The sequence below is a fragment of the Achroia grisella genome, unplaced genomic scaffold, assembly GCF_030625045.1.
Source record: "Achroia grisella isolate CSIRO2021 unplaced genomic scaffold, CSIRO_AGI_Agris_v1 utg1240, whole genome shotgun sequence".
Lineage (NCBI taxonomy): Eukaryota > Metazoa > Arthropoda > Insecta > Lepidoptera > Pyralidae > Achroia > Achroia grisella.
Window position 1 is genome coordinate 745,272 of NW_026712603.1, and position 16,040 is coordinate 761,311.

At 34.5% G+C, this 16,040-nt stretch overlaps 1 protein-coding gene across 1 annotated transcript in view; it reads left to right on the forward strand.

Moving 5' to 3' along the window:
- The window catches only part of LOC131854576 (E3 ubiquitin-protein ligase SH3RF1), a 47,672-nt gene extending 31,868 nt beyond the window's left edge, over window positions 1-15,804 (forward strand). Inside the window, exons 4-17 of the mRNA XM_059205692.1 lie at window positions 1,003-1,100; window positions 1,476-1,590; window positions 1,949-2,048; window positions 2,351-2,477; window positions 2,981-3,059; window positions 3,426-4,444; window positions 4,775-5,049; window positions 5,677-5,882; window positions 7,264-7,366; window positions 9,147-9,214; window positions 9,656-9,849; window positions 12,473-12,586; window positions 14,423-14,536; window positions 15,389-15,804. Of these exons, the coding sequence (XP_059061675.1) occupies window positions 1,003-1,100; window positions 1,476-1,590; window positions 1,949-2,048; window positions 2,351-2,477; window positions 2,981-3,059; window positions 3,426-4,444; window positions 4,775-5,049; window positions 5,677-5,882; window positions 7,264-7,366; window positions 9,147-9,214; window positions 9,656-9,849; window positions 12,473-12,586; window positions 14,423-14,536; window positions 15,389-15,566 (2,790 nt within the window). The 3' untranslated portion in view covers window positions 15,567-15,804. The remainder of the gene's footprint in view (window positions 1-1,002; window positions 1,101-1,475; window positions 1,591-1,948; window positions 2,049-2,350; window positions 2,478-2,980; window positions 3,060-3,425; window positions 4,445-4,774; window positions 5,050-5,676; window positions 5,883-7,263; window positions 7,367-9,146; window positions 9,215-9,655; window positions 9,850-12,472; window positions 12,587-14,422; window positions 14,537-15,388) is intronic.
- The last annotated feature ends 236 nt before the right edge of the window (window positions 15,805-16,040 follow it).

The following is a 16,040-nucleotide window of genomic DNA, read 5'->3' on the forward strand; positions in this document are numbered from 1 at the left end:
AATCATACTCATGAATACAAATGATTGTGCCGTGCGAGGAATCGAACCCGCGACCATCGGTCATAAAGCGGTATGCTAGACCGCTAGACCACCGAGGTCGTCAAATGATACTGTATGTACATACAAAGATGCTATAATTATCTTACACATGTGTTTTAGTAGTGTCGATATGAACTATAGGGAAAATATAAAAAAAAAACTATTCGGGCTGTACATTTGCAGTACATAAAATTAAATGTAGGAGTATAAAAGCATGCTGATAATGTATGAACATACAATGATGCCATCATAATTTTTACACCATTTGTTTAGTGGCGTCAACACGAAGTCCAGGAAATATATTGAAAAAAAAAAAAAACTATGTGAGCTGTAATCTTGCGGGTATAATCATGATGATAATGTATGTAGATACAATAATGCTATCATTGTATATCATATGTTTGGAAGCGTCAATATGAACTATAGGGAAAATATAAAAAAAAATAGTCGAGCTGTACTTTTGCAGGTGAATATGTCCAACTAAATGTAGGTACAAAAGCATGATAGTGTATGTACATACAATGAGGGTATCATATACCATATGTTTAGTGGTGTCAATATTAACTCCTGGTATAACGTTCAATAAACAATGTTAAGTGTGTAATAATATAAATAGAGGTAAATATAGGAATATACTATGTAGTAGAACCTACATAGAAGTATACCTACATAGAACATGGTACTTACATGTTTTTGCTGAACAGCTGCGCTGGCTTCTATCTAATAAAGATAAATAAAACTTTATAATATAAGCTATATTATACAGTTTTCTTCATATATATTTTTCAATATGTGAGTAATACTCCATAATGATGTAGGTTTGAATGAAGATTGTTAAAAAATAGTTAATTTGTGGAGTTTATTCTTTACAAGGAAAAAAAGAAGAAACAAGGAAGAAAAGTTTATTCTACAAAGAAGTTTCTATATATTTATCACATGAAATGTTTTTTTGCACGACTTCAGACTCAAATTCAGCAAGGTGGTCAAGTGGCCCGCACTGACGGCAAGCAACTTCCTCCACACGGTCGCGCTATATACGACTTTATATCAAAGGAGCCAGGGTATGTATTTCATCGTTAGACTCTTTTTTTTACGTGAACTGGGTTTGACAAAGTGGAAAAGGCCGGTTAAGATATTATATCCAACAAATTTTTGAAAGTCGAACGTTGATCAATAAGTAATGATGTTTAAAAAGCCGGAGAAGCCATTTTGATAAGTATATTAATTCTATTTTTTTCTTTTTATTTTCTGCTACACCTGTTTTTTAATTTTTCACTGAGTTAACACTTGTTCCGAAACTATTCGAACATTTATGACGAAAATAAAAAAACGCGATTCTTTTTCTTAAATAATTATTTTTTTAATAAATATTCTTAAGTATCATTACAATGTCATGTAGGATGTATAAATTTTGAATATTTTATGACCTATTGCAGTGACCTCTCGTTCAAGAAAGGGGAGACGATACTATTGCAGAAGAAATTGGACGCGTTCTGGTATCAGGGCGAATCATCAGGCAGGACGGGAATGTTTCCTATCACTTATGTCCAGGTGAGATCTTACAATAATTCTAAGGTGTTAACTCTAAGAGCAGCATACAAGAGGTAGACTGTAAAAAGTTGTCTGCTCTACATTCATCAACCTTTAAACCCGTTAAATGCTAAAAGACAAGGAGTCTTTTAGCATTTAAATCTTGCCTACCCCAATGGCAATCTTGTGTCACAATGTGTGACTTGTATCCCGGTTTTAGGTTTAAGAGGCCCCTGACCACCACTACTGATTATTTTAGTTCAAAGGTCGTTTATATGATATGTAACATGATTTCTTGGGAACATGCTTCAACAGAAACTGGCATGCAAAGTTAATTAATGTAACTATATGTAATTTAATACTTTAACTATAATTTCAGGTTGTAATACCACTACCCGTTCCTACAGCGCTATGTAAAGCGTTGTACGACTTCCGCATGTCTGCACCTGACGAGGAGGGTTGTCTTGCTTTTGACAAAGGTACTTATTAATCTATACGTATAAATAAAATTGGAGTGTCTGTATTTATATGTAAGTAGTAGTTTTTACTACATATAAATATAAATACAGTACATACACCAAAATATTTTCTTTTACAATTTTTGTCTGTCTGACACTGTCTCTAGACAGACTGACAGACAAAAATTGGTGTTTGTTCCGGTAATCTTTGAAATGGTTGGACCGATGGTTACATAAGGAGTAACTTAGGTTTCCTTTATTTTATAAGTTAAAGTTAAATTCAATATATTTCGTTTTAATCATTTATCATATTCTCATTGTAGGTGCAATAATAACGGTGCATCGTCGCGTCGACGAGAACTGGGCCGAGGGCAAGTTGGAGCAGCGCGTCGGAATATTCCCTATAGCATTTGTAGAACTCAACCAGCCGGCCAGGCAACTCATGAACAGGTATTTAGAAAAATGTTAATTGCAATTGTTGAAAAGATTTTTGATTGCTTCTAATGTTTACCTGCCAATTGGTTTATTTAACAACATACATATCCATGGAAAGTTTGAAGGAACGAAAGGGACTGCTATAAAAAAATGAAAATTAGAAATTTAGAAAAAGAGAGATTTGTAGAGTTGTAGAATTACAGAAATGTTTATTCCAATGTATTTCCAATAAGTTAATTGTGGTCTTAACTTATCAGATTTTTTTATCGCAATGAGAAGAGTAGTATGGGGTAATGGTTCCAATATAATAATAGCTTTTATGAAATTATAATAAACTAGCTGAGCCCGCGGTTGCACCCACATGTAATTTATAGCCTATCTGTTGTTCTAATATATAAACTATAGTACTATAAAGTTTCATCAAAATCCATTCAGTAGCTTTGCGTAAAAACAAACGTCCATTCATACTCGCAAACTTTCGCATATATAATATTAATAAGATGTGTATCAAATTTCAGCACGCCATTGAATCGTCCCGTACCGCCGCTGCCGGAGCACACTAGAGCTGGCCACTCGGACCACCGACATCATACGCAGGTAAAGTAAATAGTCCATAAAGAAATCACAGCACATTGTTTTTAATTAATCCGTTTTCATTTCTTTATTATGTGCAATAATGTTATAAAGCAAGACAGGTGGGTTTTATTAGGTATTTAGTTCATCTAGGTAGTAGTAGGATGTAAAAGCAACACAAAGTGTCTTATTATCTATAACTTTGGAAAATATACACATTTGGAAAATAGAACATATTTGCATACAAATTCTAAGAACCTTTTATGAATAATTTATTATTCTCAGATAAGTCGTAAAAAAAAACTTTTTCATAATAGCACCGTGTAACAACCAATTGATATCCTTTATGCACAAATAAACTACTTATTGTATCAATTTTCTCTATTGTAGCATTCACATCGCTACCAGCAAATGTCAATGTCTACTCCATTAACTGCACAAGGAAATTACCAGAATATGGCGACTATGAGCCAATCACATCCAAACTATGGGCAGCCTTTACCATCACAAATCCTAATTCCTCAGCCCGTGAACCAGCAAATAACCGTCTCCCATGGAGGACTGGTTACAACAACAGCGGTACCGAGAAATATAGTTGAGCCTACTCAAACTAAACACACGTTAGACCTAATCCATTTTAATAATATGCATATAAAAAACCAAGGTACGATGGGCCTACAAAGCGTATCACGAATACCGGAGAGTTACGACAGATTGAGAGTCAAATACGACAGTTACAATGCCACTCCGGTGCCCAAAATGGAGACGACGTATCAAAATGTTCGGACACATGAACACTTTCCAGTCTCGGTGGCTAACTTCAATGCCAATAACCTCAGTTCGGACTCGAGTTCCAGCATGAACACGCCTTCACTCGGGGTCAGTTCGACCACCACTCCTAATACCAGTTCGTGTGAAAGCGCCGAACCCAGTCTGCCGAGTTCGCCCGATAACAACACCGAACCTAACCCCACAGTGGTAGCTTCCAACCAAGAAGAAACAAACGAGCAAGAATCACTGAACACTTCAATGGGAGTGCTCAGCTTGAATGAGAGCTCTACCGCTACTAATACATCACTTAATGTCAGTTTACCATCAGAGAGTCCTAAATTGAATGTTTCTGCTGCGAGTAGTTCATCGCAAAATCAAGGCGAGAGTCAAGAGATTGCAATCAATAATGAGCCGTCAAGACTTGATACGCCTTCGTCGTCGAAGAACGTTTTACGGTCGAGCGGTCCGGATTCGTTGTTAACGTTTGGATTAGGACTTCAGGCAGCGCTGTCGCCGTCACACGCAAAAGACGGGGGTTATATGGTGCCGAGGAGTCACAGGGATCATCATCACAATAGAGATAAGAGGCACAGTCTGACTCCGTCCTCACATTTACAGGGAAATCACACTCAAAATCGGTGAGTGACTTTATCGTAGTTTATAACAATAATCAAGTTCAGACATATACATGATCTCTTTGATGTCGAATCGGAAAACTGATTTTGATTTATACCTTTGGTGATTTTCATATATCTTTTTATATTACGATACGTAATTTTTGATAGATAATAAGAAAAGTTAACTCCAAACTATATAGAAAGGTAACATTTTTTTAATACTTAATACCGAACACACAATTTTGAAACTTGTGTTACAAGGATCATTAACTTCTTTGCTATTATATATAATATAATGTACTCACATTGTATTGTATATAATAGCCTATATATACCCTATCGTATCAACAGGCACTCAGCCGAAATCCTAGCCACTAGTTTACTAGACCACGCACCGGAGCGAGAACGATCCAGGCCAGAGAGAGAACGAGACAAGCCTGAACGGGATCGAGACAGGCCTGAGAGGGAACGAGACAGGCCTGAGAGAGATCGAGATAGACCTGAGAGAGAGCGGGAGAGACGACGGCGCCGCTCTCGTAGCGACGAGCGGCCGTTGCCGGCTCCATACATCGCTCTCTATCCTTACAAACCACAAAAATCGGACGAGCTCGAGTTGAAGAAAGGAGGTTAGATGAATCTTAATATTTACTTTCTCTCAATAATAGATAATCTTATTTCTTTCTCTAAAATAACTGAATAATTTTTTTTGTATTCTAACCTCCCGAAATTTTTGTTAAAAGTTTATATCTTTTTATGTGTCTATGTGAAAAAAGGATTATTAATTTTTTAATATTTTAAAGTTGCTTATATAAAAATTCTATTTTTGTTCTTATCCAGTTGTTAAGGACAAACATAATTGTTTTTTTTAATTGTACACGTTTAGCTGTATGTGATCACCAATGATTTAGACTGCATGCATAGTTTTTGAGTTGCTGTATCCCACGGCCTAGCTCGTGTGAATTTGTATAAAAATTTATAGCGTAAATAATTTCAGCTGAAATACGTCCAATAATTTTGCGGAATGAGTAACAAACATCCACCCATCCTTGACACCTACGCTCTCATTGTTTCGACTGGGTTGGTGGTCACTAGCAGACATATTCAGCTAGTAAAGTGAATTATTAGTGCTAAAGCCATTTGACTATGTTAATAATGTGTACTAAAGTACAAGTATAACTAAACAATGTCTTTTTAAATGCTTTTAGGATCCATTGGGTTGGAAAATAAAACATAATGATCGCTTACGATTCCAGCCGTGTACATGGTGACGGAGCGATGCCGCGACGGCTGGTACAAGGGCACGTCGGAGAGGTCGCAGCGCGGGGGCGTGTTCCCCGGGAACTACGTCGCCCCCGCGCCCCTCCCCGCCGCCGCCGCCGCCCCCACCCCCACCCCCACCCCCGCGCCCTCTGCCGCGCCCACCGCCGCCACGCACTCCACCCGCACCAAGCACGATAAGGTCAGTACTCGAACCTTTTTGTTTCGGACTGCTCTAATGCTGTCGGCCGCAGTTCACCGAACGATAGGGGGCGAGTGCAGTTGGCACAACAAACCGAAGGAAGGACGTGTGGAGCCGCTGAAAGCCAACTCGATACTAGTTCACTCTGAGGGCACCGTTAGGAGTTTGAATCTCGAGTCAGTCCGTAATTTCGATCCCCGTTTCAATTGGACGGCGGAGCGGCCGAAGACCAATTCATGCCTGGTGGATATGAGTTTTGTCTGAGGGCATTGCTAGGGGTTCGAACCACGGCTCACACAATAATTGCGAACCCTCTTTCAATTAGACGAGGCCGGTATTCACACCAAGTTACTTATATCATCTTAAACTTGGGCACATTTATTGTAGGTAGTCTGTCAATAATATGTGGCTTTTTATATAAATTACACTAACCAATAAATTATAGTATTTATTTGTATAAGATTTTATATACAATCTGAAATGATAATTTTCTAATAACGTAACGTGAAATAGACATATTCAAAGGACCTTAGTGATTATACTGCTATTGTCAAAACATAGAATTGTGTCAAAGTAATGAAATATTATCAATTGAAATACTATCATATTAAGGATCTATCTACTTCTTAAGAATGTTAAGATTACTTATTTTTATCATAAGTTGTACTTTGACTTAAATTTAATAAAATAAATATTTTGGTAATGAATCATTAGTAGTAAATTAATTATACTTTTTAAATGTTTGTGTATCTCGTGATTGTTATTTATGTATAATATACACATATATGTGTGTGTGTATAAATGTGAATTGTGATATAAAATAACATTCATTGTTCGTCCCATTTGCATATTGTAATACCTTCATTTATGGTTGACCATCATCGCTTTATATTGCAACACATTACAATAATCATTATTTAAATATCAATAGAAGCTTAGTTACTAAATTATAATACTCCGCGAATCCGTTATAGCAGTTTCCGTGAGATTTTTTTTATAGAAAATATAGTCTATACTATATTTTTTATCATGAATAAAATATTTAATGAATTAAAAATAATTAAAATATGTAAATGCAATTATTGTCGTATTAAATGTATTCTCTTTCTGTTATTATTAGAGACAAATTGAAATCCAAAAACAATATTTATACTTAGAGTCTTTGATGAATTATATAAACTTATTAGTATTACAAAATAATTTAAAACAATAATGTTCAATTTAGAATAGAAAATGACATACGAATTGTTTATATTAAAAAAATCAGTATGGTATAGAATCGAGCAATGCAGAATGAGACGAATAATGAAACGAATGTATTGGAATGGCGCATGAGATGATGCGTGTGTGGGTGAGTAAACGGAGTCCGTTGTGTGTGCAGAGCGGAGTAGGGTCCGCGGGGAGCAAGCAGTCGCCGGCCGGGCCCCCGCCCGCCGCGCCGCCCCGCGCCCCCAGCCCCCTCACGCTCGGCCAGTCCCTACACGGTACACACCTACATACAGATACATCTTTTACCTTATAAATGGAATGGTAAATGAGCTGATGACCCACCAGATGGTATATATATATACAATTATATTTACATGGATGTTCCTTATATAACACTAGTGGCCTCAAGTGTTACCATTCCAGCGTCTTCTAACTGTTGCATAAGAATACTTAACTTGTTGACGATATTGTCTTTGAACTTTAATCGCTTGCTGTGGTGGTGGTTGAGTTATTATTCGTAGTGTTATTTTAAACCAGTAAACAAACTCACTAAGAATATTTCTATGATTTATTGTGATTCTATGATAGGTTGGAATTATATTTCATATAAAAAACCTAAGTTAAAGATATAGGTTTTGTAAAACTTTTTGTATTTCACCAATTAAAATATAATAACTCAATAAGTACGTTAAAGACAAGGGTTTTGGTAAGGAGAAAGAGTTGCTCAAATACGATGTCTCAATTAACCGTTGCTAATATTATGAACTCATTCAGAATTTTTAAAGATATTTTTCCTGATGAAGGATGAACTAATCCGAAATCTAGCACTAATATGTGCATGTTGCTGGCACTTTCGTTGACATGTTAACAAACCATAGTTAATATATAAGTTACAAAAATTAAAAAATGAGTTTTTTGTCATGAATATATATCGCTCAATTTTGTATTGTTAATAACCTTATCTATTGCAACTCGTGCATCTATTTATTATCTATAATATTAGTACTATTCTATATACAGTTGCTTTTGTTTGCTATAATACTACTAATTTTCATTTCATTTCACTCATCAATGTCATTGTATAATAATAAAATATTAATAATTGATTTATTTGTGAACGATTTTGGGTACAGTACTAGATGTTAATGAAGACATGACCCTTACAGAATCTGCTTATATAAAGCGTACAAATATTTATTGAGTGTAACGAATACAACTTAACTCTTAGTTCATACTTAGTATATTCATTATGCATTATTTGGCGTCGGCACTATGTTTTATAATAATAATAATAATTTTTATTGTGCACAAAAAAACCAAATAATTACAAATAGAAAAAAAAAGAAAAATATGCAAACAAAAGGCGGCCTCAAAGCAATTTGAGGCCGCCGTTTTTTCTTGTTTTACTTGTTTTTTTTCCTATTTATTATATATTTGCTCATTAATATACATATATTTTCTTTTCGTTTTTATATAAGATATTATAACAGTTAAATTGCATGTTATTGGGAATATATTTTTCATTTAGAATATCATTCAATTTAATACATATATGTGTGTATTTATTTATTTCACATATTTTGTACAAATAATTTTATGAAGCCCCTGTCTTCTGAGGTAGGTATAGATAATACCTGTGTTTCAGATGTCAGTGTCCTCTTCCATATTATGATGTAGAAAAATCCGGAACTTGATGTTCCCTTTGACAGTCACTAATTCGAACGTTTGACGTTCTTTGTCACGTCACAACAGTGTAATAAATATTTTTTTATTTGCTATACACTTCCAGGTCTTGTATAATCTGTATTCTGATGGTAGTCTGTATTCTTAGCATGGCTGTCGGACATGCTTGAAGTAATATGAAATTGTAATAATCATAAAATAAAAGCGTCATAAAATAGTTTTGTAAAGTACAATGTTTATGAACAAACATTGAAACAGTAAGATAAAGGCATGTCAGATGTGTTCGCCACGTGACAGTTGACCATACCATTTGTGGTCACTGTCGTGAAAGTATTCTGGTATTATTTTAATATTTTTTTTATTACATTACAGCGCAACCACTAACGTATCAGTGGAGTCCGCAGTCTCAGCAACAACAAATCACTCCTAGATCTGAAAAGGTAACATTTTATACATTTCTAAAGGTTTATGATTGATATTTTAACCCTTATTTCGTTAAGGTACAGTATGTAGTAGGTACCTCTGTTTTAGCTTCAGGCAGTTAGTTTTGTAAGCAGTGTTCCGGTTTGAGATATGGCATTAATATTAATGAGTTATACAGGCATGGTACTTTAGTCAAGTCAGTACACACGGTAATGCCGTCTGTGCTAAAAAAAATTGTTCAACACAAAAAATATTTCTATTGTTATTTTCTACAAAGACATGTGAAGATAGGTATAAAATATATTTAATATCCAGTCAAATGAAACGTTATATACATATATTCATATACAAACTTCATAACTTTTTATCACAATTTTAATTCACCGTTTAGTTCACCTAGCTACTTCGATTCAGAACTAACAAGAAGCTATTCTAACATATCCTTCCCCATTTCGCAGTCAAAAGAAAAATCAAAAGCAGAAAAGTCATCTATATCCACCGGCGTTAGTCTAATGAAGCGATTGGCTGCTATGAAGAAGTGTAAATCTCCCCCACCAGTCGGTTACAGCATGGATAATCCTGTGTTTGAAGACGGGCCGGGCACTTCGCTCATGCTCAACTTGGCTGCGCAGCATCACCCTGTACATGTCAGGTAGGAATGAGAAGGATGTACTTGGATATTTACACCAATATACATATAGTATAAATGTTATACAGGGTAATAAAAAAATTGGTATGTCATAGTGAAACCTTGTTGCTACAAATTTCGCTAAATGACCTAATCCTACGAATTACAAGCGGGAAAATATAATAAATATTACTTGAAACATGATAATATATATATATTTTTATATCTATATATATATTCTCTACCTCGGCTGTTAGTTATGTTCACGATATTCTCAAAAAGTACTGAACGGATTTTCATGCGCTTTTCATATATCAATTTCTGAGGAAGATTTAGGTGTATAAATAGTTAAAATTTTGTAAATTAAGTTTATTATAAAAAAAAATTGCAATTGACAAATGAGATTGATATGGTTATAATGATTCTATTATATTGTAATAATTATATTATAATAAATATAAAATAATACATAATCTTATATGTTTAAAATTATATATAAAAACAATAAGCAAGACATAGAAGTAACAATATCGATCATGTATATTATATATTTTTTATTTATAGAGTATACAGAATAAAATATTTAATTATTGCACAAAATACAGCAAATAATTGAAATACAATGCATATTTACGCATTAACTGTTACAAAAGGTAAGCTAAGCAATCACTTTCAGACTAGCTTTAGGTATCTATATTTATACTTCTAGAGAAAGTAAAGATAAAAAATATCGCTAAAGATTAAAAATATTAATTTTAAATGTGTTATTACCTATTTTACCGCTTATAAGTGATAGGTGCAAACATAAAGTTAATGAGTTTTAGAGATAGATTTAGAGAAATATATTACAGAATCCAACACAGTATAGTAAAGGTAACATTTTTGTCCTGCACAAGTCCTAAAACGTGTATGTATAATGTTTGTGACTAGGTCTGTGTGTATGCGCATGTGTTTGTGTGTTTAACATGTTTACTATATAAGCGTTATATCAGGTGTTAAAAGTATTATTGTAATTATTGGAGTGTTTAAAGAAAAATGAGTCTTTTTATCTCTAAGATATATACAAATCCAAAAAAATTGTAATATACCTTAATTACATTTAAATAGGCTATGTTAGTTTTTTTTTATAGACATTGTACTTAAATATTTTAATGGGTAACTGATATATAATATATTATAATAATATTTATTCTTGATTCACATTTACATTTTTATTTTTACTGTAGTTCTACACTAGACTCGTAGGCCTTTATTGGAGAAACTAGTTACTGCCGTGTACATGTTTCATGTTTTCCCGTTGGATTAACTGATTGAAAAATGGTACTTGTGCTTGAAATAATATAAATAACCCATAAAGAGATAATCAACTGAACTTTTAGTAGGTATTTTTCGCAGGTATGTAGTATAACTGACTAAAGATAATAATAATGACATAAAACTTTTTTAGTTGAGTTTTACCAGTTGAGTTTAATGCCAGTTCTGACTGAACTAGCTAGCCGAACTGGAAGGTAGGGAAAGTGATAAAAGATGACATGCAAAAGGGGCCTAAATGTTCTTTGTTAATAAATTATTTTGTATTTGAATTTGAGTTTATAGTAGGTAACTCTGGTAGGATGTAGTTAGGCAGTGATCTTAAATAAACTTAAAAATATTTTTTATAATATAAATAAACAGAGTCATTATTATATATTTAAAAGTTAACTGTTATTTCACAACATGTACCATGATTTATCTGAGAATAGGAAGATCTTAATATCACAGTACCCTGATATATCGCTAACCGGGTTAACAGCACTCATCACCATGTTTTGCGATGTGTTTGTCTCTCACTTGTTAACTACCAAACTACAGACGTGATAAATTTAGACGCCTCAACTACTCCAGTGTGTATGAAAACTGAGCTGTATTTGTGAACTATTTTGTCTATGACATAACTTTTTAATTTTATAATATACAAGAGTTGTTTAGTGTGATTTATTTATATCTGTTAAATGTAAGCTACTTTATAAAAGCATAAATTGTTAATAAAGTCAACCTTTAACATATTCTTTAACCATATGCAGTACAAAACATACTTATTTTTACAATCAAGTAAAAACTTATTATTTAATTAATCTATTTAAATATTCCAAAATGGTTAAATTCTATCCTATGTTAATACTAATAGTGTAAAATATGTTATTAAAAAATTAACTTTATACTTTAAATAGTCAGTTAATATAATATTTTTTCATTCTACCGGTCATTCAGAAAGCAGGCTAATCACAAGAAGAACGAACAAGAAACTTGTTGCTCTTTATATAAATATTGTTCATAATTCCGTATTTAAAGCTACTTGAGTAACAAAATAAATCAAATATTTATCTATTAAATACAGTTCCGTTATTCATAAAGTCTAACACTCAAACAAAACATTAGACGATTTTTGAAAATAGATCTTCAATTTTTTTTAAGTGCATAAGTTAATAGTTTTTGCTCTTAGTATAATATATACATATGCAAAATAAATACAGTTGGGGCGTCTTAAAATCTACGTCTGTGTGCCAAACGGTTTATCTACAAGTCTACACAGCTAGTACTTTTCTTTAAATAAACGTAATAAAAAAGCGTGTGGACTTGTCGATGGTGACCGGTGGTGGTGGCGCAGGTCGGGCTCGTGCCCGTCGCAGCTGCTGCGCGCGCTGCCGGCCAGCGAGCGGCTGCGGCACAAGGAGAGGCCCGCGCTGGCCGCCGTCCTCCACGACCATCACCACCATCTACGGTGAGTACACCCCACACAACACACCTCAGTGTTACCACCATCTGCAGTGAGTACACCCCACACAACACAGCTCAGTGCTACCACCATCTGCGGTGAGTACACCCCACACAACACACCTCAGTGTTATCACTGTCTGCGCTGAGTACACCCCACTCAACACACCTCAGTGTTACCACCGTCTGCGGTGAGTACACCCCACCCAACACACCTCAGTGTTACCACTGTCTGCGATGAGTACACATCACACCACACAGCTCAGTGTTACCACCATCTGTGGTGGGTACACCGCACCCAACAAGCCTCAGTGTTACCACCGTCTGGGGTAAATACACCCCACACCACACAGCTCAGTGTTACCCGTTATCGTTTTGATGATAAAAGTATCGTATTTAGAAATGTAAAAAAAAATGTAAATTATTGTACGCTCCCGTAATTATCGAACGAGTTTGCAATCCTGACATTATCTACTGCCTATTTGCCGAATTATAAACAAATGTACATCATTATATACTTCTGAAAATTTGTAAGTATACGTTTTATTTCTATATAATTATGTTTGATTTGCTTGTTTGTTTCCCCATTCTGTATCACAGCTACGCTATATTTACAAATCATTTACATAAGATTTAGTAGCTAAAATTGTACAGACAGATGGATATACAATTAAGTTACAGATGAATAAACAACATGTTTTTAAAGCAGAACTATTATTCTGTGTGAATGATTTGTGTCATTAATTTAGCATTCAATCACTGTTTTGGTTTGAATTTATGTGAAACCGCATATATGTATTGTATGTGTATGTAGCATAGTCACTTGTATTATGTTTGTATTTATTTTTTAGTTATACATATACATAATATATTAATTATTATTAACATATACTCCTTAATTAATAAAGAAACTATAACCTAAAAACCTATTTTGACTATTACAGTGTTTAATAACTTTAATGAATTTAAGAAGAAAATATTGGGTAAGACAGCAATGACACTTCAATAGTTAAAACAGGTTTAGAAGACTAGCCTTTTTATGAATAAAGGGATGACTTTATAAAATGTTATGAATGCATGCAACTTAAAGTTAAACAAATTTTATTTATATTTAGATCCTATATACCCCACGTAAAGGTCATCAGTTAGAATAAGTCGAACTCTACAAAGCTTTGTATGTCAATTTATAACATTTCTGAATGACTCTAGAGTGATGAAAGCAGTGCTAATAAACAAAAATAAATATAAGATATAACATTAAGCGCTGTCTCCTCCTTCAAATATACTGAGCGAAATGTAGGCATGTCAAGTATTGCTGTCACCACGACGTTTATGTATTTATTTATTTCATATATGAATACAATATAAACTTAGAACTAATTGCCAACACGTTTATACCTTAAAACTATTAGCTATATAAAGACAGGTATATTCAAAATTTATTTATTAAATAAGGCAAGGTTTTTGTGTAGACGTCAGGCTTGGACCTTACCCAAAAATGAGTTCCAGAGAAAGCAAAGCTCGAGCAGTGGGACAATTACTAGCGTGGCTTGTGTGTGACAATGCCTCTGACTATTCCATGTGAGGTAATAGTCGTGAAGGTACATATTAATTGCCGCTCCCGTAATCCTGGAGTGCGTAGCTACACAACGAGCTCAAATCCTAGGAATAGTGAGGTCGCTCCGTGAAGCCTCTGAAAACACCAGGAGAATTCTGCGCTTCTGGGAGGAGCTTGGTTGGCTACTTGAGTAACTTCGGCTGGCTACTTTAGTAACAACGGCCCAGATGATTGCGGAGAAGAGAGTCCAATTCACATTTACTTTATGAATGTTGTATGTTGCAGTGCGAGCGATGGTCCATGGCAGTCGCAACATCGCAAGTCGCAATCACTCGACGTGACGGCGACGCGACGTGACCGTGAGCGTGACCGTCATCACTCGCAGCTAGTGAAAGAGAGGTGATTACTTATTTTAAGCTTGAAGTGTCCACCTTTTATGTCTTGTAGTGGTTGACGTCTTATTTGAAACATCCGTCTCATTCAAGAAACCATTACGATTTAAGTAATCTATATATACGTCAAGCAAAAACTTTGTATCCCTTTTTACAAAAATTGTACGGACGTAGGAGTATGAAAAATTGCACACTTATTGTTTATATAGAGAGGGTATGCAGAATACTAATATATTTATTTAATTACGCGTAAAAAATCATTAAAACAATAAAAAAAAACATGACACACACTATCATATATTTGACCCACGCACGCATATATACTCTTTTGTTTATTGTTATTGAGAATAGATTAATATTGTTTGTCTTTAATCATCATAATCATTTGTAGTCTTACTGGATGTTAAATTAATTATGGTTGAAATTCGACCACTGGGATTTATTATAAAGTACCTACCCGCCCCAGCTTCACACTGATGGACATGTATTACACATATAAACCTTTCTCTTGAGTGACTGCTACAGTCACTATTGCTAAAGATTGTATTAAATTCCGTTGCGTAGTTTAAAAGATCTAAGCGAACAGACAGTGGAAGCGACTTCATTTTATACTATTATTATAAATTCATATATTACACAGCCAAAACACAGCATACAAAGCAAACTGCTTGGCGGCAGAAACAGGCGATACCCACTGTATTACTATCTCACCTGTTTCTGCCGCCAAGCAGCTTGCTTTGTATACTGTGTAATACGTGGGTATTCCAGTGGTAACCATGGCACTACACCGTTTTAACCCATGATGTTTATTGTTATATTAGTCGATACTCGATAATAACAATAATGCATGTTTCCACAGATTTCGGTGCATCGTTCCCTACCCACCAAACTCGGAATACGAACTCGAATTAAAAGTGGACGATATCGTGATAGTATCGAAGAAGCGTGGCGATGGCTGGTACAAGGGCACGCTTCAAAGAACTGGCCGCACCGGACTCTTTCCGGCCTCTTTTGTACAGAGTTGCCCGCAGGAATGACAAAGGCCCACTCCCTCCAGGTTTGGGACTCTGTTCTAGCGCCGATTAATGATCCTAAACGTACGGGGGACAATTATGCAATTGTTATACGCTCAATTTTTCTCAAAGCAATAAACCCCTTTTTGTTTGTAACCTTTCAGATAACCTATCTGACATGAATAATATTTAAAAAAAAAATCAATTTTATTTTTAACAATGACGATTTTCAAAGTTAGAAACTTGAAACTTATCTTTAAGACTGATCAATCATCAATCAGCCTTAAAAATACATTTTATTTCGGGAATTTTTAGTTATGGAATTCTGTATGTAAATTCGTCATTTTTGAAGCTAGAAGGATGAAACTTTTTTATTCGGCTTTTACTGGGTTAGATTATATTTTTTTTTGTATTATTTGGTCAAGATCAATAATCTACGCGGACGAAAACGCGGGTATGTAAAATACGCAAAACCAATACCGCAGAGCATGTTATGGA